Source organism: Labrus bergylta, chromosome 19 (genome assembly GCF_963930695.1).
Source record: "Labrus bergylta chromosome 19, fLabBer1.1, whole genome shotgun sequence".
NCBI lineage: Eukaryota > Metazoa > Chordata > Actinopteri > Labriformes > Labridae > Labrus > Labrus bergylta.
The window spans coordinates 73,255-94,141 of record NC_089213.1 but is presented as its reverse complement, the minus strand read 5'-3'; the positions used below and the strand labels follow the sequence as shown (position 1 = coordinate 94,141).

The following is a 20,887-nucleotide window of genomic DNA, read 5'->3' as shown; positions in this document are numbered from 1 at the left end:
GCCCTTGAGCACCAGCATGAAACCAAAACAACTCGCGCTGCATTGTTGTGTTAGCATGCTAATGCTAACGATCTTTATTATGCTGGTATCTTCACACTGCATGTAAATTTACCTGAAATGAGCGTGATCTAGAAACACAGTTAAGCAGTGAGTACAGTATGTTATTCTTCTTTTCTCTAGTCCCTCAATTAAACAACTTTTATACACGAGGGGAGGAGTCAGCCGGCCGTCCCAGCGATGTAAACAAAGTGAAGATAGGACTCTGAAAACTCTGAAAATATCACAGACAGTGGGACTCGGGTGTTACACCCATTGTAGACAGTCATGACTCACAGAGTTATTTTCAGAGGAGATACTTGATTTATATTACATTTAAGTGTGAAAAATCACAAATAAAGCCTTTTTTAAAGACTCAGTAAGAGTAATAAAAAAAGAAGGCAACATGTCAGTTTAAAGGGAATGTCTTCAATTCTGTTTTTTTTCCTTGTTTTCTTAAACGTTTGTTTTTCCATGTTGATCCCAAACGACCTGTGGGTTGGTTTGACTGTCGTTCTAAACTAAACATTCAAATACAATTTTAAGGTTTAGATAAAAATCCGTCTCTCTCTCCTCAGTGTGTACCATCAAAATCTACATATGTGTCTCTGAAGACTCAAAGTGAAGTGGAAAAAAAGAAATCCACTTCCTGCAGGCTGTTGTCTACCCTCTATGCCAAAAGCTGCCGGCTTTCCCACTTTCTTTTTATCGTTCTTTTCTCTGTGAGCTGTTTTTTATTGTCTCTGCTCAGTCAGCATGAATCAGTGTGAGTGACACAGAGTAGTCGAGGAGCGGAGGCGAATTTTGGATACGTGTCGCTGTGGGATTTGAGTCCAGGTCCAGACTCAGCAGCTGTAACAGAATGTGTTCCCGCACCTCGCTGGTGGAGACGAGAGGGACCTGACTCACAGCTGCTTCGATCTTTAGAAGGGTTAATGAATCAAACGTATTGATGTGTGTCGGTTCTCAGACTGCTAGTTTGATAGAAGCATGTTGCTGTTTAGCTCTCTGGCAGCGACAATCATCATCCATATCATTAAGGTGGTAGATGTTCATAAAGAGCTGTGTCTTTAGCTTTTTTTTAAAGGTGCAAAGAGACTCTGCATATTGAATGGAGTTTGGTAGTTTGTTTCGCCACCTGGGAACTACATTTACAAGCATACACCTGAAAAACTTCCATCGCATGAATAAAATGGCAGCTGGTCAGCAGTACAAGGCTTGTGGTGGCTGTAATATAGCTTGTTGTTGAGTGGAGACGTGATGAGTGAGAAAGTTCCATTTATTCACCTTTGAGGGCCAAAGACACCTCAGACGTGTTGTCGTGCAGAGAACAAGGACATACGTTGTCCCACTTATTTTTCAGCCTTCCCAGTGTCCACCGTCTTCCTTTAAACCCCCCCCCCAGTCAGGGACCAGTATGGGGCCCCTGAGGGCTCACAAACTTTATACCACAGCAGTGGCAGTGACAGTAGGATACCTCCCTAAGGGGGCCCCATCTGACAGCGCTCCCTCTCATTGCCCTGCTAAGCGTGTCATGCATTTTTGATTTAAAAATCCACATTTTTCAATGAGTCACAAAGAGAGAGAGAAAGAGGAAGACAGGTAGGTATTGGAAAACAGGTGAGAAATGCTGGTTGGAGGGGCCCCCAATGAATTTTTGCCTAGGGCCCCAACAGACTCTAGAATCACTCCTGCCCTCACTGGTATGATGCAGAGTTTTGTTTCTCTAAGATGGTGAAGGCATGACCCTACACGACCCCAGGATTTAACACAGATCCTAACAGTTTACTAAACCTGGGAATTCAGCGGGGAGGGATACGAGCCACCCCTCAACTTCAACATTAAATGATAATATAAGACAAGCTTTACATTTCCCTCTCTCGCCCCATTATGTTTTTTATTGTCACCCTCTTATATTAAAGATATAACCCTGAGTTTAAGCGTTGTCAGACTCCACCTGCAGTCAGCCTCTTTGTCGGCTGCTCCTGGGAGCCGCTGTCACTGCCAGCGCTGAGGCATTCTTTGCACACACACTCTGAAGCATGCTAATTGCCAACGAGCTAAATTGCTCCCCAGAGAGGCAATCTGGTGACCGAGCAGTCGTGCTAAATAAAAAAGAAATGCAATCTTTAACAAAGAGACAAATTACCAGGAACAATTACAGGACCTGTGGAGGGTCAGAGTGGAGTGTGTGCTGGCTGGGGGGTTGGTTATGAGGCTGGCATGACTCATGGTTTAAATTCTTCATGCACAGTATTAGGAGCCTGATTAGCGACATCAACCCAAAACTAATTCACAGCAGGTCTGTTAATGTCTGAACTGTTTTTTTGGTTTAAATCAAACTCTCGACATTTCTGACTACCATGCACTTTCTTTTTTTTGATGCTCTCGTTCACTTCAACTCTATTTTCTGCCATTTCTGCAAACATCGAGTTATCCTCAATGTTCAGAATGAATCCACTTTGCTTCACCGAAGTCTGAGGAAAAGTGCTGCTGCAGGTAAATTCCCTTTTGCAGCCTTTTCAAACTTTCTGGTGTGTTATATGAGCACAGACAAGTCACATCAACTTTTAGCCTCCGTCAGAATGTCAAATTTATTTCAATGTATGGGGTGTAATTCATCTGACAACACCCGCTGTCCATCCCTCCCATATGTCGAGAGGGTATGCAATGAGGTCACTTTTCCTCCTGACCACGCCCCCTCGGCTGCCATCAGTAGGGGAAAGGAGGAAAACCGACGGAAATCTGCTCAAATCTTGGACATCTAGACTCAACAAAGATCCCTGCTGTTGACTAAAGACACATTGGAGCGTGGACATCTTTATTTTGCTTCTTCCCCTTATTGTTTTAGTTTATAGAGAAGTGAACTCTGAGCAGATTCAGTCTGGATGGTTTTTACCTTGAACATAGATTTACTGCTGTTTTTAGCCTCGCTGAGCTCCAGCCGTGAAAAGGCTCTCCAGCCATTATGAATGTATAAAAGACAAGTTATTATTTTAATAACCAGAGTCCTTCTGACTATGGCAAACTAAATTACTGGAAGCTGCCAAGGTTACTCTGTAAAAGTTATTCAGCACCTCTCCTGGCTGTGTGTGTGCCACCTCTCTAACGTTCATAAAGTGCTGCTGGCAGGAAGAAAGGAGAGCAAAACATTACAGTCAATCGAAGAGAGATCACAACATTACATTTAGTTTAGAAGCAGGCAGTGAGAAAGATATTTCCCCTGGAAAACTGGGACAAAATAACACCCTGCACAAATTTTGGGACTCTTTCAGTCTTTGTACCTGATTGTGAAAAATAGGAACGTAACCTCACTTTAGGCTGCTGTGATCCATTGTTGCTTTTTTTCAATTTCAATCAATTTTAATTTGTATAGCGTCAACTCATAACAAGTGTTATCTCGAGACACTTTACAAAAAGCAGGTAAAAGACCTTACTCTTTGTAATTTAACATTACAAAAGAGCAGGTAAAAAGACCTTACTCATTATTATGTTACAAAGACCCGGCCTATCCATCATGAGCACTTTTTTGCAGATCCTTGTTTGTTTACTTGTAAACACTTGTGGAAAAGAGACAATGTGAACCATTCCATCTCTGTGTTTTTATCCTTTTTCAGGTACTCAGACACATGATGCCCAATCACTGAGATCCTCACCCATTCTCCTCCATCCTTCTCCATCCTCACCCATTCTCCTTCATCCTCCCCCATTCTCCTCCATCCTTCTCCATCCTCACCCATTCTCCTTCATCCTCACCCATTCTCCCCCATTCTCCTCCATCCCCCTTCATCCTCACCCATTCTCCTCCATCCTCACCCATTCTCCTCCATCTTCCTTCATCGTCACCTATTCTCCTTCATCCTCCCCCATTCTCCTCCATCCTTCTCCATCCTCCCCCATTCTCCTCCATCCTTCTCCATCCTCACCCATTCTCCTTCATCCTCACCCATCCTCCTTCATCGTCACCCATTCTCCTCCATCCTCCTCCATCCTCAACCATTCTCCTCTATCCTCACAAATTCTCCTTCATCCTCACCCATTCTCCTTCATCCTCTCCCATTCTCCTCCATCCCCCTTCATCCTCACCCATTCTCCTTCATCCTCACCCATTCTCCTCCATCTTCCTTCATCGTCACCCATTCTCCTTCATCCTCCCCCATTCTCCTCCATCCTCCTTCATCCTCACCCATTCTCCTAAATCCTCCTCCTTCCTCACCCATTCTCCTCTATCCTCACAAATTCTCCTTCATCCTCACCCATTCTCCTCCATCCTCCTTCATCCTCACCCATTCTCCTCCATCCTCACCCATTCTCCTCCATCTTCCTTCATCGTCACCCATTCTCCTTCATCCTCACCCATTCTCCTCCATCCTCCTTCATCCTCACCCATTCTCTTCCATTCTCCTCCATCCTCACCCATTCTCCTAAATCCTCCTCCTTCCTCACCCATTCTCCTCCATCCTCCTTCATCCTCACCCATTCTCCTAAATCCTCCTCCTTCCTCACCCATTCTCGTCTATCACTTCCTGCCCTCATGTGTTTCCCACCTGTGTGATTGTCTGCCCCGCCCTGATTGTTCCCAGCTGCATCTCGTTGTCTTCCCCCTCACCTTTAGTATTTAGTCTGTAGCTTCCCTTCCTTCTGTGCCAGTTCGTCTTTGACCCCTGTGAGAAGCGTTCAAGCCTTTTGTTTCCTCTTTGATCACTTTTTTGGATTGTGTCTTCCTAAAGAGTAAAGACTGTTTTTTCCCCCCAATCAAAGACTGCGTTGTGAGTCGTGCTTTTGGGTTCAGTTACCTGTGGTGTTGTTACACCTCCTTCCTCACCCATTCTCCTCTATCCTCACAAATTCTCCTTCATCCTCCCCCATTCTCCTCCATCCTTCTTCATCCTCACCCATTCTCCTCCATCCTCACAAATTCTCCTTCATCCTCCCCCATTCTCCTCCATCCTCACAAATTCTCCTTCATCCTCACCCATTCTCCTCCATCCTCACAAATTCTCCTTCATCCTCACCCATTCTCCTCCATCCTCACCCATTCTCCTCCATCCTCCTTCATCCTCACCCATTCTCCTCCATCCTCACAAATTCTCCTTCATCCTCACCCATTCTCCTCCATCTTCCTTCATCGTCACCTATTCTCCTTCATCCTCACCCATTCTCCTCCATCTTCCTTCATCGTCACCTATTCTCCTTCATCCTCCTCCATCCTCCTCCATCCTCACCCATTCTCCTAAATCCTCCTCCTTCCTCACCCATTCTCCTCTATCCTCACAAATTCTCCTTCATCCTCCCCCATTCTCCTCCATCCTCCTTCAAAACCTGTTGCTGAACAAAAAGGCCCACAAACTTGCAGGAACTTGCTTCTCTTGTTAGAGGTAACGTCTCCCTCCACCCGTCCGTCTTACCGTCTCCGACCAGCTGCAGCAGAGCCAGGTCCAGGGGACGTTTCCAGCGGGAGTTCTTGTGTAGCGCGATGCCGTAGCCTGTGGTGGCAAACACCTTCCCAGAGCCGATAGTCATCACCTTGTAGAATATAAAACAAACATGTAAAACACCTATACATTCAAAGACACACACACACACACACACACACACACACACACACAGATCCCCAGACAGAGTGGGATGCATAGAGGCAGATGGCGCTAAGCAAATGGAAATTAGCTTAATTTGTGCCGTAATGTTTACTGTCACTGTCGCATGGATGCCAAACAGTTGGCTCTGCTCTCATATCAACACCCCCAGAAGTCCCAGAGCTGAGAGTGGGATATTGTTTCAGTGGAGGAATTAATATAGATCCACATCAGCTGTAATAATTACTGCAGTAGAGGCTGTTGTGCAAAGCTGCCGGCAGCTCAGGTCTCCCACAGACCTTATTACAAATGATCACTGGGTTGGATTTTCATTCTAGCTGTGGGAGCTGTAACAATTGCAAACTTATAAATAAATCAACACCAGTGCTGTCCAAAAATGACAATATTAACAAGCTACCGACCTCGAGGGACAAATCCAAAGGCATGCCATGTGTTTGATTTATTTAATGCAGATGTAGAAGTGCTTATTTGGCATGCTAGTTTTCTTCACACAGGAGGAGTCTGGACGTGCTGGAGATCTGGTAGTTTTTGCAGAACGCAGGACGCAGCTGCTGCAGGGTGCGGAGGACTTCACTGTGTCTGAGAGTGTCAGAGTGCAGCGCTGAGAAAATGACATTTCTTACCTTGCAGCCCTCGTCCTTTCTGGCCATGTAGTTCAGCACCGCGGCGTCATAAATGAAGGCATCCAGTTTCCTGCCGGGGGAAGCGAGGAGGTAGGAAAATTAGAAATCATTGACCTGGAGCTAAATGACGACAGAGGGAGTGCGTCTGGTGAGCAGAGTGACAGAGATGATGGATTAAACCCCGAGCTGAGATGACCACTTTCTAAAAACAGAAACATGGAAGAGCTTCTTCCTTTCTCGAAAACAAATTTACCCCCACCTAATAATTGCATTAAAAACTGTTCAACATGTCAGAGTCAGACATGGTAGGCTGTGTCTAAAATCACACACTAATCACTAAATCATGCAGTGTTTAGGGAACACACCGGGTGTCATGACTGAGTCACTCTTCAGAACACAAGACCTGAATCCTTTGGTGGATGGATGGACCAATCATTGAGACATAAATTAGGAGTATACCCGCTCCTCACTACACCACAGCATGAGGTAATACCATGACTGTAACAGCTCAGCTCACACTGTTGATGAATATGTGAGTATCAGCTGATGGATTTGAAACATCATCATCTGCTCTTCTATCTCACATTCATTTATATTCACACAGGAGGAGCTGCACTGTGCAACCAGCAGTCTTCAGGTGAAGGAGATGGATGGAGCAGAGAAAAGAGGTGAAGAGGTGGAGGCGGTGCACGAGGAAGGAGAGGTGGGTGACAGAAAAAGGAGAGAAAATGGAGGAGGTAGAGAGGGAAGGAAGGAAGTGCAAACTGAAGCTGAAGGAGTTTATGAGCTGGGAGCGAGGACCTAATGAGGGAGGAGGAGGAGGAGGAGATGAAAGAGGGGGGAGGAAGAAAGTGCGAGGCAGAGATGGAGAGGTGACATTTTGCAGCTTAATCAAATAAGAATTGTCGCATCGCTCTGCGTTGACGGATAAAACTAATGTTGCCTCTGTAAATAATGTCGGGATGAAAGCGACTGTAGGGAGTGAGACGTCGATGGGAAGATAAACAGCGAATAACGAGAGAAGACGGGGAGTGAGAGTGAGACCGAGAGGAGGAGAGACTGATGTAAGAGGAACAAGGAGGATGATAAAAAGGAATGCATCATGGGAGTTTTAATAACACGGTACGTCAGATCTGCTAAAGACTGCGGCCGCTGCTTGTTGGGATGCAAAAATGTGTGTGTGTGTGTGTGTGTGTGTGTGTGTGTGTGTGTGTGTGTGTGTGTGTGTGTGTGTGTGTGTGTGTGTGTTTGTGTGTGTGTGTTTCCTCATCTGCATTAAATTACTCCCCCCTCCTCCCTTTCCTCCCACTCCAAAGTGTACATTTTATTACAAGTGCTTTGTGTACTTTGTGGCCCAACAGGCAGAGACCCCCCCCCCCCCCTTGTTGAAGATAAGCAGCGCCTGAGTGGCAGCCAGTGCTGAGATTTTTTTCTGTTTAAAGGATGGGCTGTTGCTAAAGGTTTGCAGTTCTGACGTTTGGAGTACAGGAGGAATGAAGCAGTTTCTCTAAAACCAATGGGGATGACGGTCGAAGTAAAAGCACGATAACAAGATTTTCTGTCCAACCACCGCCTGACTGCCTATTGCTGTGCAATATCCATTCATTTAAAGATTCACGATGCAAACCACCACTGTCAGCCAAACAAAACCAAAGGTTAAGTTTGTTAAAAAGTGCAGAAATGCAAAAGAAACTGCAGTTCCTCGAGTGTCCACTTGAGGCTCGCTGCAAAAGTAAATTAATCTCCATTAGGTCCTGTGTTAAAATGTTTATTTTTAAAGGAGAAATAAACATGTTAACGGTCTGGTTAGAAAAATACTTTTGGTGTCAAAAACTAATTTCTCTATCAGTTTAAACTTTACTGAGGGTGAATTGTTTTCATAACCGATCTGTTTTACTTATATTAAAGTCTTTCTATGTGATTTTTCACACTTACATTTAATATAAATCAAGTATATCCTCTGAAAATAACTCTGTGAGTCATGACTGTCTACAATGGGTGTAACACCCGAGTCCCACTGTCTGTGATGTTTTCAGAGTTTTCAGAGTCCTATCTTCACTTTGTTTACATCGTTGGGACGGCTGGCTGACTCCTCCCCTCGTGTATAAAAGTTGTTTAATTGAGGGACTAGAGAAAAGAAGAATAACATACTGTACTCACTGCTTAACTGTGTTTCTAGATCACGCTCATTTCAGGTAAATTTACATGCAGTGTGAAGATACCAGCATAATAAAGATTTCTAGCATTAGCATGCTAACACAACAATGCAGCGCAAATTGTTTTGGTTTCATGCTGGTGCTCAAGGGCGACATCTGCTGGATCAAAAAATCACATATAAAGCCTTTAAGGAGGAGAGTAATGCTACATTTGCATAATTATGGGTGAGTATGATTTGACTGACAGGTGGGTGTGTTGGACCCTTGGACAGGAGGCGCCACCTCTTTGCCTGTTTCTTGATTGATCTTGAGTGAGGTATTCAGCATTTCCAACATGACCGTTCCACTCATTTTTCAACACTGAATTCCACTCTGAGCCTCAGGTCTGGTCTGTATCATGTAATTATCTTTGGTTTCATCTGATATTTAACTTATGAAACCACATTTGTATACTTACACAGACCTTCTAACTTCATCATCTCGAGGTCATTAAATGGGGGTGGGAATCAGCCCTGTGTGTACAAACTCTGGGCCCAGCCTGTGTGTCTGTTTTATTCATTCTCCTCTACTAACTGTCCGTTGTAGTGTTGGAAACTCTTTGTATGTGGGGGGCTCAATTTCCCGAGTGGACACTAGGGCAGGTCAGAAAAGGTTTTGAATGGCAATTCCCTGAATAGACTTTGCCATTTGGAACAATATGGGTTTCCCAAATGTCAAACACCCAATTAAAGACTTGTAATTTACTTTTTTTATATGCAATTGAATGTTTAATAAATTATGGTGGCTGCGTGGGAATTTCACCCAGCGATACCGGTCAGATTGCATCCATCATCGAGGAGAAGACAACCAAGGAGATTCTAAGTCAGGACAAATCTGGTGCAGTCCAAACACCTGCATGGGGGGACCATAGATACGTAGCGTTCTTAGCCCAACAATATACCAGAGAGTATTATGGATAATTACTGAAAAAGCCAAACAGAAAATCAATTAAACTTGATCTAGATTCAATCCTCTTTCCTATGTTTCTCTTTCTGATAAATAAAGTCCTCACACTTATCTTTAAGATGTTTTTTTCAAAACTTTCCCTACCTTATTGTCATTCCTTACCCAGTCTTGAGGTTGTCGATGGCCTCCTCCACGCCCTTCTGGTTGTTGCGGATCATGTACTGGTGCATGTTTGGATAGTTGGAGCGGATGTTCTCCTCGGTGCTTCCGTTTGGCACCGTGCCGAATCGCAGAGGGGGGTATTGCTCCGTCGGATGCTGGAACTGTATGAGAGAAAACCGAGGTGGAAGGAGATTGAAGCAATACGACAGGTAGAAAGAGGGTAAAAGAGAGGTAGATGAAAAGAGAAAGAGCGGAGCTGATCCCTGCTGAAGGACAAACTGCCACAAAGATTGTACACTTTCAAAGAGTGTCCTCTCTGTGCGGCAGTTTTGTGAAGAGCTGAGGGGGGAGCGATAAAACGGATGAGGCTTTAAAGTGTCACAGCAGCAGGATACAGGTTTGTGGTGTCTTCTGAAATGCACTAAGAAATAAAAGAACAGTGGGAGACAGGGAGCATTTGGAAGGAGGCTGTACACTGTTTTCTTTTCTGGGGAAAATAAAGAAAACATCCTTTGTCTACTTTTTTGTTCTATCATCATGTTTACTTGTTTTTTACAAAGTCTTGCATCATGCAAACACGTTTCTGCAAACAATCCCACAAAGTCACATTTCTTTCTCATCTTTTCATCTATCAGCTCATCTGGATAACTGACTGTTCATCAATCAATCTCCAAATGCATCCAACCATCCATCCATCCATCCAACTATCCATCCATCCATCCATCCACCCTCATCCATCCATCCATCCATTCATCCACCCTCATACATCCATCCATCCAAACAACCATCTGTCCATCCATCCATCCATCCATCCACCCTCATCTATCCATCCATCCATTCATCCACCCTCATCCATCCATCCATCCATCCATCCATCCATCCAACCAACCTTCTGTCCATCCATCCATCCATCCATCCATCCACCCTCATCCATCCATCCATCCATCCATCCATCCAACCAACCTTCTGTCCATCCATCCTCATCCATTCTTCCATCCATCCACCCTCATCCATCCATCCAACCAACCAACCATCTGTCCATCCAGCCATCCATTTGTTGAATCCATCCATCCATCAATTTCCATCCTTCGGTCAATCAACCTATCCATCCATTTATCCATTGGACCATTGGTCCATCCATCCATATGTCTATCTACTCTAATCAATCCATCCATCAATCTCCAAATTCACAAATGCATCCATCCATCCATCTTTCCCTCATCCATCCATCCATCCAACCATCCATCCATCCATCCATCCATCCATCCATTCATCTATCTGTTGAATCCATCCATCAATCTCCAAAAATGCAGCCATCTAGTCAATCAACCATCCATTTATCCATCGGACCATTATTCTATCCATCCATCTGTCCATTCCAACCATCCATCCATCCATATGTCTATCTATTCTATTCCATCCATCCATCCATCAATCTCCAAACGCATCCATCCATCTGTACGTCGGTCGGTCAATCCACCTATCCATCCATTTATCCTTCTGTCCGTTGGTCCATCCATCCATCTTGCCGTCAGTAAATCCATTAATTCATACATTAAGCCATCCATCCGTATAACTACCCTAATTCAAGCACCCTCATCCATCCATCTATTCATTCATCTTTTCATCCATCCATCTGTCCATGCCTCCGTCCTTACATTCATCATTTTCTCCCACACTGTACCTTCTTGTCGGACAGCCCTGACACTGTGTCGATGTACTCTTCCTGGATCATGAAGGCAGCCAGGTTGGCAGTGTAGGAGGCCAGGAAGATGACAGCGAAGAAGGCCCACACCAGCACCTGATGGAGGAGAAAGGAGGAGGAGGAGGATTAATGAGTGCTGAGTCTGACAGGTGGAGAGTATTTTAAGTTTCCAGGGACTTCCTGGATATTCATTTCTAAATCCACAGCTGAATCTGTTCAGTGCCCGGAGGGAAGATTTGTATTCAACAGCATGACACTTCAACATCCTAAATACTAAATGCCATCCAAGATATTTGTCTTTTTCAATATGGGACTAAGATGTTTCAACTCACATCCACTGTGATCTCACCCACATCCATCCTGATCTCATTTACCTCCATAGGCTTATCTACACCCTAAGACAGCCTTTCCCAAACATAAAACTGCCACGGCCCACTTTGAAACAAAAAAAAAGGGTAAATTATTGGACATGACAAAATGATAATATGGCAAGATAGACACCAATGTTTACTTAACATTATGTCCATGAATAGTCATGACACACCTTACTAATCACTTAAAGGGTTGACTCATGGTAAATCATCATTATTGTGATATTTATTTTATTTTTAAACTTGGTGGAGGGCTTTTCGCGGCCCACCTGCAGTACCCACACGGCCCACCGGGGGGGGGGGGGGGGGGGGGGGCACACTTTGGGAAGCACTGCCCTAAGGTATATTTAATTAAGTCAATTGAGTGACAACCGAGGGTTAAACTTATAACCAACATCCCCCAAAGAAACGCTGTAACATTAAGAAAACTGGGTTGTCTAGCAGCAGCTTTTAGTCTTTCAGTGCTATAGTTGGGGAGTATTTTTCAGCTGCATATCGACACATATTTGGCAATCCACTGCTTCATGTGCTGCAGTAATGGGTCAAATCAAGCGACAGTACAGTGTGAGCATTCATGATAATGAAAGGAAAATGTCACCCAGTGCAACAGTGTGGTTCATTGATGTGCTGTTAATTGTCTTTTCAACAACAATAGAGAGGATTATAAATGTCAAGCTTCCTTGTTAGATCATTCCGTGTTGCCTTTTTATTGCTAGCATTATCTGTTAGGCACATTTAGCTTTACAAACACCTTTAGAACAATTGGAGAACGGGACCTTCACGTTTGTTTTTATTAGTGGTATTGCCTCACACGTATTAAATTCTTGCCTGAATGACTCCAGCTGACCCACAGTATTGCAGCTGATATAAAATATCCTGTGAAAGGTTGTAAAGACCTACCTGGTATAGAGATGTGTATGTGTTCAGAAGGTTGCTTCTTGTTACTGCTGACACTGAGCCAGGCAGCCGGTGAGAGACGAGGAGTAGTTTGAGAAACTGAGTTTGATGAACGGGGCTATTTGCTTCTTCAGTGCTCTGCCAAAAGTTTATTTGCATAATTTTCTTAATGAATAATATGAAAAATGAACACTCATACCCCTGGCCACTGAGGCATGATTAAAAAAAAAAAAAAAAGCAGCAGTCTTAGTGACTGAGGATGAAATGGGTTTTTGTTCAATGAGGCTTCAGCAGGAGGACGGGTCCTAACAGGAGGGCTGAAGGCTGGACTCCCGATTCATCACCCATAGGCTGACGTTCAACCTTTTAAGACTGATATTATTAATACATGGCTGCCAGTTCTGCATGCTGGGATGGACATTTATGACCCTGAATTAGCTTAAGCAGGTATGAATAATGAACAAATGAAGAGAAGTAGTTTGAATATACATTTATTAACAATTAAACTGATCTTGTATTCTTATTTAAAAATGTACAGTATGTAAACTCCACCACCAGGGGGCTGTCAAACATAACAATAACAAAAGATGACGTCAAGACTGGCGGGGAATCATCGGAGTGATTCTCTCTGCTCCTCCCCAGTTGTAACGGGACGTTTCTTGTCGTTGTTGCCGCCAAGACAAGCCACAACATGTTTATCGTTGCCTTGGAAACACCGGATGTTACGTCAAACACCGCAACATGATGAAGCGTGAGCTGCTACTATAAGCTGCCATACTGTTGCTGTATGTGCTGCTGTGATAAAAACGTCATGTAGATTATACTCGGATACATCGTAGGTAAACATATTCTCTTCCTCGGGACGGTTTCGCCCGGTTGTCTTGTAAATTACAATTTGTGCACAATTACATTAAAGCAATGTCTTAGTTACAAGATACAAAAAGACCACAGTCCTTAGCTGTCAAATGTTTTATTTTAGATCGATTTGACCAAAAATGGCCCCTGGTGGCCGAGGCAGAAAGTCTTTCATAAAAGGCCAAAAATAACAACCTTTTTTCAAGTATGGAACCATGATCCTGCTCTACACGGACATATGGTTTCACCAAAAACTAACTTCGTAAACTAAACAAAAACTTTAAATCTTCCTCCGACCTCTTTTAGTGAAACGTGTTTAACCCCCAATGATCTCTTTACATTACATAATTTTGCATTCTGGAAAACTACAGGACATTCACATTTTTGTAACCGCCTGTGACTCTTTCCTTTGCACCAATGGAGGCAGGTCTACGGCTGATTTTCTCTGTCTGTCATGGAGTGAGAGAGAAACAGCAGGTATTAAAAGACCACCCATGTTGAAACAAGAGAATAAAAACACCTAAACTTATTGCAGCCGCTCATGAAGATTGTGAGTTCTACTTTTTATGAAAACACAAAGTAGGGATTTGCTGCTCTGTTAGGAAAAACACCCAGCTGGAGCAGAATGAAGAAACAACATGTGTGTACAAATAAGATGCTTAAAAGAAGAATGTGTGGTATTGAGTGCACACTAAGACTTCCATTGGACCGGACTTCCATTGGCGATTTAAATCGAAAAGCCACAGGTGATAAAGTAAGGTTGACAAAAAAAGAGGAAGTGAGAGGTGGAGTTTGATGGAACAGTTTTAGGATGTTCGTAGTTGTAGAGTCCATCAATCCATGATCCATCCATCCTGTCATCATCCATCCGTCTGACCCTCAATCTATCCAAGCATCCATCTTTCATTTGCAACTTCTGAGTCCACTCGCTTTGTGCTTGGTTGACCATCCAACCATGCTTAATCATGCTTTAGCATTTTAGCTAGTCACCATGAAACATCCATGTGGAATAAAAGTTGTATTCTTTCCCTTAAGAGAGCCTGGGCTTTTTGTCTTCCTCTTTGAGTTAAATACTAATTTTTACTTAACTGAAACTGTAGTTTAAGGACTTTAACTGATGCATTCTAAAAAACATCATGGGTGCAAATAAGACATTATCATGATGCAGATTTTAAGCAGATTGTGAAATATATATATATATCAATTTAAATTAGGTAGAAGACCACCATGCTAGTCAGTGTTTCACCTGAAAGTCAGTCAATTATGGTGAGTGGTCTTCCAACTGCCGGGTAATGAAACAATCAAGCGATCGGCAAGTCATTCACCTCATCAGTGAATCAATCAGGACAAGTGATTACCATGATCTTGCTGGTGGTTCCTCTGGGATTCTCCACAGGCACAGAGTTATTGAAGACCAGCGCCCACAACAGCCACACAGACTTCCCGATTGTGAACTTCGAACCACCTGACTCTGGGGGGGAGGGGGGGGGAGACAGAGACAGAGAGAGAGAGAGACAGAGAGAGAGAGAGAGAGAGAGACGTGTACAAAGAAGAAAACAAGTTTCAGAAAATGATTGAAAACTCTTGTGCTCCAAATCTAAACGTATAAGGTTGCAGTAGAGTAATCTTTTGCTTATTTTTATTTCACCTTCATTTTACCTGGAGTTTTCACATTGAGTTACAAAATATTTTTAACAACAAAGTCTTGGCCAAGACATCTGAATGGAGACTAAGTTTAATCAAATCAAATTGCACTGTTGGTGAATTCAACCCAGTTTTGTTTCCAAACCAGAGCTATCACTCCAACTCAACACGAGCCTGCCTGTGTAAGTTTATTAGTAATGAGTCACACTTTTAAATAATTATCTGAAAAAGATGCACTCGGAAGCAGCCGGGAAAACAGCTGAGATAAATGATGAACTGACAAGTACTGTTCAACTGTCAAAACCAACCACCAGCGCGCAGTCAGCGGCTGTTTCAATCAAAACAAATCGGCTGCTTCGTGGGTGTGGAGTGATTGTTTTGACTCATGTGCAGACAAAAAAAAAAAAAAAAGCCAGACACTTTGCATAATTTGAGCAAACACCCTCCTCAAATCAGCCCCCTCTCGCTTACATAAGTGACAAAGTGACAGCTCGTTATTAATGCTGCGAAATGAGCATCAGCGGAGAGGCTTGATTGGCGTGCCGACGCCGGAGTGTGACTGGCTCTTACTTTTGGCGCTCTGCAGGCTGCGGTTGTATCCAACGGGGCTGAAGAACTCAAAGATGAAGACGGTGACAGCCACCACCGACAGGCACATCACAAACATCATCACCCACACGGCCGGGCTGTAGGGCTCTGCAACACACACAAACACACACGTTAGAGAAGGTGTCAGAAATGTGCCTGATATCTGTAAAGTAACACTTTGAGTGTTACTTTACAGAGTAATACTCACCAAATGGAAAAGTGTCATTATTGGACTCTGGACAGAGAGTGTGTGTCCGCTCGTTAACTTTCAGCAGACCCAAGTTCATGAGGCCAAAGATCAAGTTGCATGTGTTTACTCCTTGTCATGAACTTGAAGCTGTTTGCATCATGCACCTGTGTGAGTAAAGTGATGTGAGCCACAATCTGATTTCTTTTTAAAACAAAGTACTTAACCCAACTTCCGCCTCACACGGGAGGGAATACAAAGATGAGAAGAGATGGCCCCTCTGCCTATTCAAAAAAACCTCAATTTAAAAGTGTCAGCAAAGGCAAAAAGAAACCGCTCTACCCTGTGTGTCTTAACCCATCTGTCCATCTTTCTAACACGCCCTTTAGATGGAAACTATAGGACACTAGTGCTGAGCGTACATTTTTTAGTTTAGGATCGACAAAGACACAGGGACGGACAGAAAAAAAACTGCAAGGAAGATGGAGAGTGAAAAGAGAACACTTTGAGAGTTTTCAATGGATTGTTGCGTTAAAACACTCTGGTCCAGTGTTGACCTGCGAGGAAATGGAAGGAGAATATTCCACATTTTCTTGTAACTTAAAGTCAGGGTTGGTCATTTTCTATAACTAGCATGATTGTGAAAGTAGCATTCCCTCAGTGCTCCATCTGCACCCCCTCCCCTCTGTGCTCCCTCTAAAGCCACGCCCCCTCACCTACATGCATGAGCGCCGTCTCTCCAGAAGCCGACCTCAGCTCATCTCTGTCATTGTGTAACTACGTTGTCTCATGTCTCATTCAGCGGTCAGTAAACTCACAGTATAAACTCCTAAAGTCATCGGAGACGAGCTTTGAGTGTGAGCTAGAGCACGCAAGAGAGCGAGCAGGGAGACAGGGAGGCGTCTGATTGGTTCATCAGATTGGTACCTCGTGGCAGACATTGGTTGAAGTTTTTACAGACTTACAAACTGATACAGATGATGGATTTTCTTTGTTCCTTTTTCAGAGAACATGAGTTATTAATTTCTGTCAGGACCTAAAGACAATTTACACCAGAATCTTTAAAAAGTGGATCTGGAGGAAATGACCAACCCTGACTTTAAGAACTTGCTTTCACTCTTAGAAATTAATGTTTTTATTAACTGCATAAAAAATGCACTCTGATGCAGTAGAGGTAAAAACCTTTGGTTGGAAACTGGAGATTTTTGTCTCTCCACATCCCACCCTCCTAAAGTAACAGGTACAAGTCTAACTGGTGAGAAAACAAGCCCAAACTTCGGAGATTTGCCAAATGAGTGGGGCTTTTCTGTCGACGGCAGCAGCGGGAGCAGCTGTAACACTAATCAAACAGCACCGCAGAGACTATGCCGGGCTGCTGTGCCCACTCATCAACACCTTTGTCTCTCAGTGTTACATCCAGGAAGAGACGCTAAATCGAACCCGACTGTGTGCTGAGGTATCAAATGGCAACCAGCTCTGTGTGCGTGTGAGGCTTTTAGCTGCCGCTCCCCTGCAGAGACAAACTGCGAGGCTGCAGGTGGAGACATCAGGATTCATCCATTAAACTTTGTGCCTTTAAGGCCGAGCTGCAGAGCTGTGAGTCATGAGGACTCAGAGGCTGCAAGTCTTAAATCCTGCTTGGTGTATTTAAGTGGACTATTTTTACAGGTGTAGAAACAGGTGCTGTTTTTTTCACATATCAGGGCTCATTGTTTCGATTTTATTTATTTTTTGACTTCAGAATTGATAGAAACCCAATGCACTCTTAAGAAGTGAAGCCAAAATAAACCTTAATAAACAGTTAATAAACCTTGACATAACCAGGGTGTTTGTTTCTTTACAAGGTAACCAAAGCACAGGATCTATGTTCATTTACATCTTGTCTGCTCGCTTTGATTATGGTTCAATCAGAGACAGCGTGTAAATACCAACATGCTGCCTCTGCAGACACAAAAGGTTCCTTTGATTGATTTACCTAATCCTGGACGTAAATCATCTGTGTGTTGTTTTCACGGCGCTCTCAGCTGTGATGTGAGATCTGAGAAGCTGTGCTGTTGTATTATGCAGGCGTTTGATTCCTAACTGCTTTTATACTCACTTTGGACAACAGCAGATCTATTTTTATACTCTGTGATTAACTCAGGAAAGTCAAGTGAAGTCACATCGTCTTTGTGAATCCGGTTCTGGTGCCAGCGAGCGGATCCACTGGGGCAGATGGCGGGTTAAGGTTGGGGCTAATAAGGTTTACACGCCCTTCCTCAAGGACATTTTAGCAGCCGTTTTCAGAGTCAAGCGACAGCGCTGCTTATTCAATTTTGCATGCCAACATGTTCCCAGCAGGTCCACGGACTCACACTGGTGACCTCTGCATTGGAGAGCAACAGGGACAAGAAAGAAAATCTGCTTCAAAGAGAGAAAACACCACGACGAGGAGCGTCACGTCATGAGCTACATTTACATTTACATACTGATGTGATGATGGCCCTGTAATCACGGTGCAATAAACTTAAAAGAAAGAGGTTCACACTCCATTAATGAACCCGTTTCCATATGGAACATGTGACAACCAGGAGCTGTTTCATGCATAATGCTTTCATAGTAACCGCTCAGGGGGCTGATTATGCAAATATCATGTGCATATCTTCTGGACTACAATGCACACCTGGAAGATAAGCAGTGCGCCGGGCGCCGGTCAAATATATAAGCAACGCATGAAGCTAAGGAAATGTAGCTTTTTGTGTTTACTTTACAGATTTCTCCGTGAATGAATAATTGTCATTCTCGGAGCTCAGTAAGGTTCAGACCACGAGGAGAGAGCACATGCTCGTCGTTTTTATTCTTTTCTGACTTCAATTGAAGGTGATTGGTGTTTCACCGTGTTGGTTCAACACAGTTGAAGGACGTAGGACAGAGAGGACGTAGCCACAAAGAAGTCTCCTATTGGTTTGAGAAGCTTTAGTTAGCATGTGGGCCGTCAACGTTTTTGTCTTTTTGGACGCAGAGGTGAACATATTCAGGTAACAGGGTTGACACGTGTTGACGAGTCTGATGACCGAACGCCGTGACAGCGCCTTGTCTTTGAAGGTTAACTCAAATTTTCCGTGGTCGGATATGTGGTCATTGATGGCATTATTCAACTGAAACCATCTTTGTCGTCTCTGGTGGTGCGACGTCCTCTCTCGCTTTCAGGCAATTTATTTATAAGTATGAATGTGAGTTTGGTGGAATTTCTGTAGTTATTTAGATTCTAATGTACAGATGTCACTAGGTTTATTCACTGTTCTCTAATGACAGTCAGACCTGACAGAGTTCAACTGTGACTAGAAACCAAGTACAGCTTAGAGAGTAAAGGGTCTTCCCCTTTATATCTGTAAGGATGTTTGGTAGACTTGTTGTCTGCTCCAGCGTTATAGACGTCACAGTTTAGTCTAGGTGGGTCAATGTGACCCTGATAATGATAATGTCTTTTAAGATATATGCAATGCCTTTTGAAAAGTTTTGCAGATGTGATTGAGCAAGACACGAGAACAGAAGTGTGACGTTGAATCATGTCTCCTCATGAGTATTCATCTGATGTATAAACTTTCATCAACGTAAGCCATCTGAGTCAACTGAGTCTTATTGTGTGGAGTCAAGTCTCAGTCATTTCCTCAACAGTCAGATATGGTATATGTCTGGATTTCATCATCACATTTTCTTGTGTGAATACGGTGTGACCCCACCAGGATTTTCACCCCCCCCCCCGCAGTTTACTAGACAAAGTCACGTATTTAGAGAATGACCCCGAGCGGACGCTGTGTCCACACAAACTCCTCAGACGCTCTTATTGAAGCCCCCAGTTGGTTATTTGTTTGGAGAGTTTCGCTGCACTCTTCTTTGTTAGAGGCTTTTATCTCTGAATTGCCAAAATGAGTGATGGCCAGGCCACTGCAGCTGACACACACACACACACACACACACACACACACACACACACACACACACACACACACACACACACACACACACACTCGCTCGGCCTTAACTTGTCTGCGCTCGTTCCATTTTCACGTCCCTCTCTGCTGGTCCCCTGACAGTTTAAGTGTTCCTTATCATCCCAGCTAAGACGTGTTCTCCTGGCTGGCTCGCCGGCTCCGGGGTCCGCCTAGGTCCTCGTCTGTTTCTCATTTACTGAGCAGACGCCGAGAAGTTAAGATGACTCGCTGAGCTACAATACTACAGTAATGAAAACAGGAGTGTTTGTATCTGTGTGTGTTAAAGAACAAACATTTCACATATTCTGTCTAAAAGTTAGATCTAGAATCTTTGTTCGTCTCTCTTACTTGATGTCCTTTCATTTCTCATTTCAATTCAGGACTGGGAAACTTACATGCACCAAGGCCGGAGTCAAAGAACTACACATCCCACAATGCATTGCGAGTGATCCCTCTTCTTAGTGGCTGATAATCAGATCCGCTATGGAGAGAATTAACAGGATTTTTACTTCCTGAACCTTACTGTGGAGCCCCGTTTGCAACAAGTCGCAGGTGAATCAAAGAACAGTATATGTAAGGATATGACTCACTCGAGAGCTCCCTGGTGGCTGAATGAACACAGTGTTTCAGTTTGATTAATGATGGTGAAGCACACTCAAATCAACGAGTGGTCAAGTTTAACCACCGTGATCGCTACATCAATCAAAATCATCCTGATTAGTACATTTGACACAATCGAGCAGCCTTCATATCTGATTTATTATTATACATTTTTTATTATTTAAAGGCTTTATATGTGATTTTTCACACTTAAATGTAGAAATCAAGTCTATCCTCTGAAAATAACTCTGTGAGTCATGACTGTCTACAATGGGTGTAACACCCGAGTCCCACTGTCTGTGATGTTTTCAGAGTTTTCAGAGTCCTATCTTCACTTTGTTTACATCGCCCGGACGGCCGGCTGACTCCTCCCCTCGTGTATAAAAGTTGTTTAATTGAGGGACTAGAGAAAAGAAGAATAACATACTGTACTCACTGCTTAACTGTGTTTCTAGATCACGCTCATTTCAGGTAAATTTACATGCAGTGTGAAGGTTCGTGTCTGCGGTTCGTTTTGTTTGGTGTGATCAGGAAGGAAACGCAGAAA

The 20,887-nt window shown here is 43.6% G+C and overlaps 1 protein-coding gene across 1 annotated transcript in view; it reads right to left on the bottom strand.

Moving 5' to 3' along the window:
* The window catches only part of LOC110003023 (uncharacterized), a 59,661-nt gene that overhangs the window by 19,539 nt on the left and 19,235 nt on the right, over window positions 1-20,887 (bottom strand). Inside the window, exons 4-9 of the mRNA XM_065948212.1 lie at window positions 15,562-15,687; window positions 14,706-14,818; window positions 11,204-11,320; window positions 9,520-9,680; window positions 6,257-6,326; window positions 5,445-5,562 (exon numbers count right to left, since the gene is read on the bottom strand). Of these exons, the coding sequence (XP_065804284.1) occupies window positions 5,445-5,562; window positions 6,257-6,326; window positions 9,520-9,680; window positions 11,204-11,320; window positions 14,706-14,818; window positions 15,562-15,687 (705 nt within the window). The remainder of the gene's footprint in view (window positions 1-5,444; window positions 5,563-6,256; window positions 6,327-9,519; window positions 9,681-11,203; window positions 11,321-14,705; window positions 14,819-15,561; window positions 15,688-20,887) is intronic.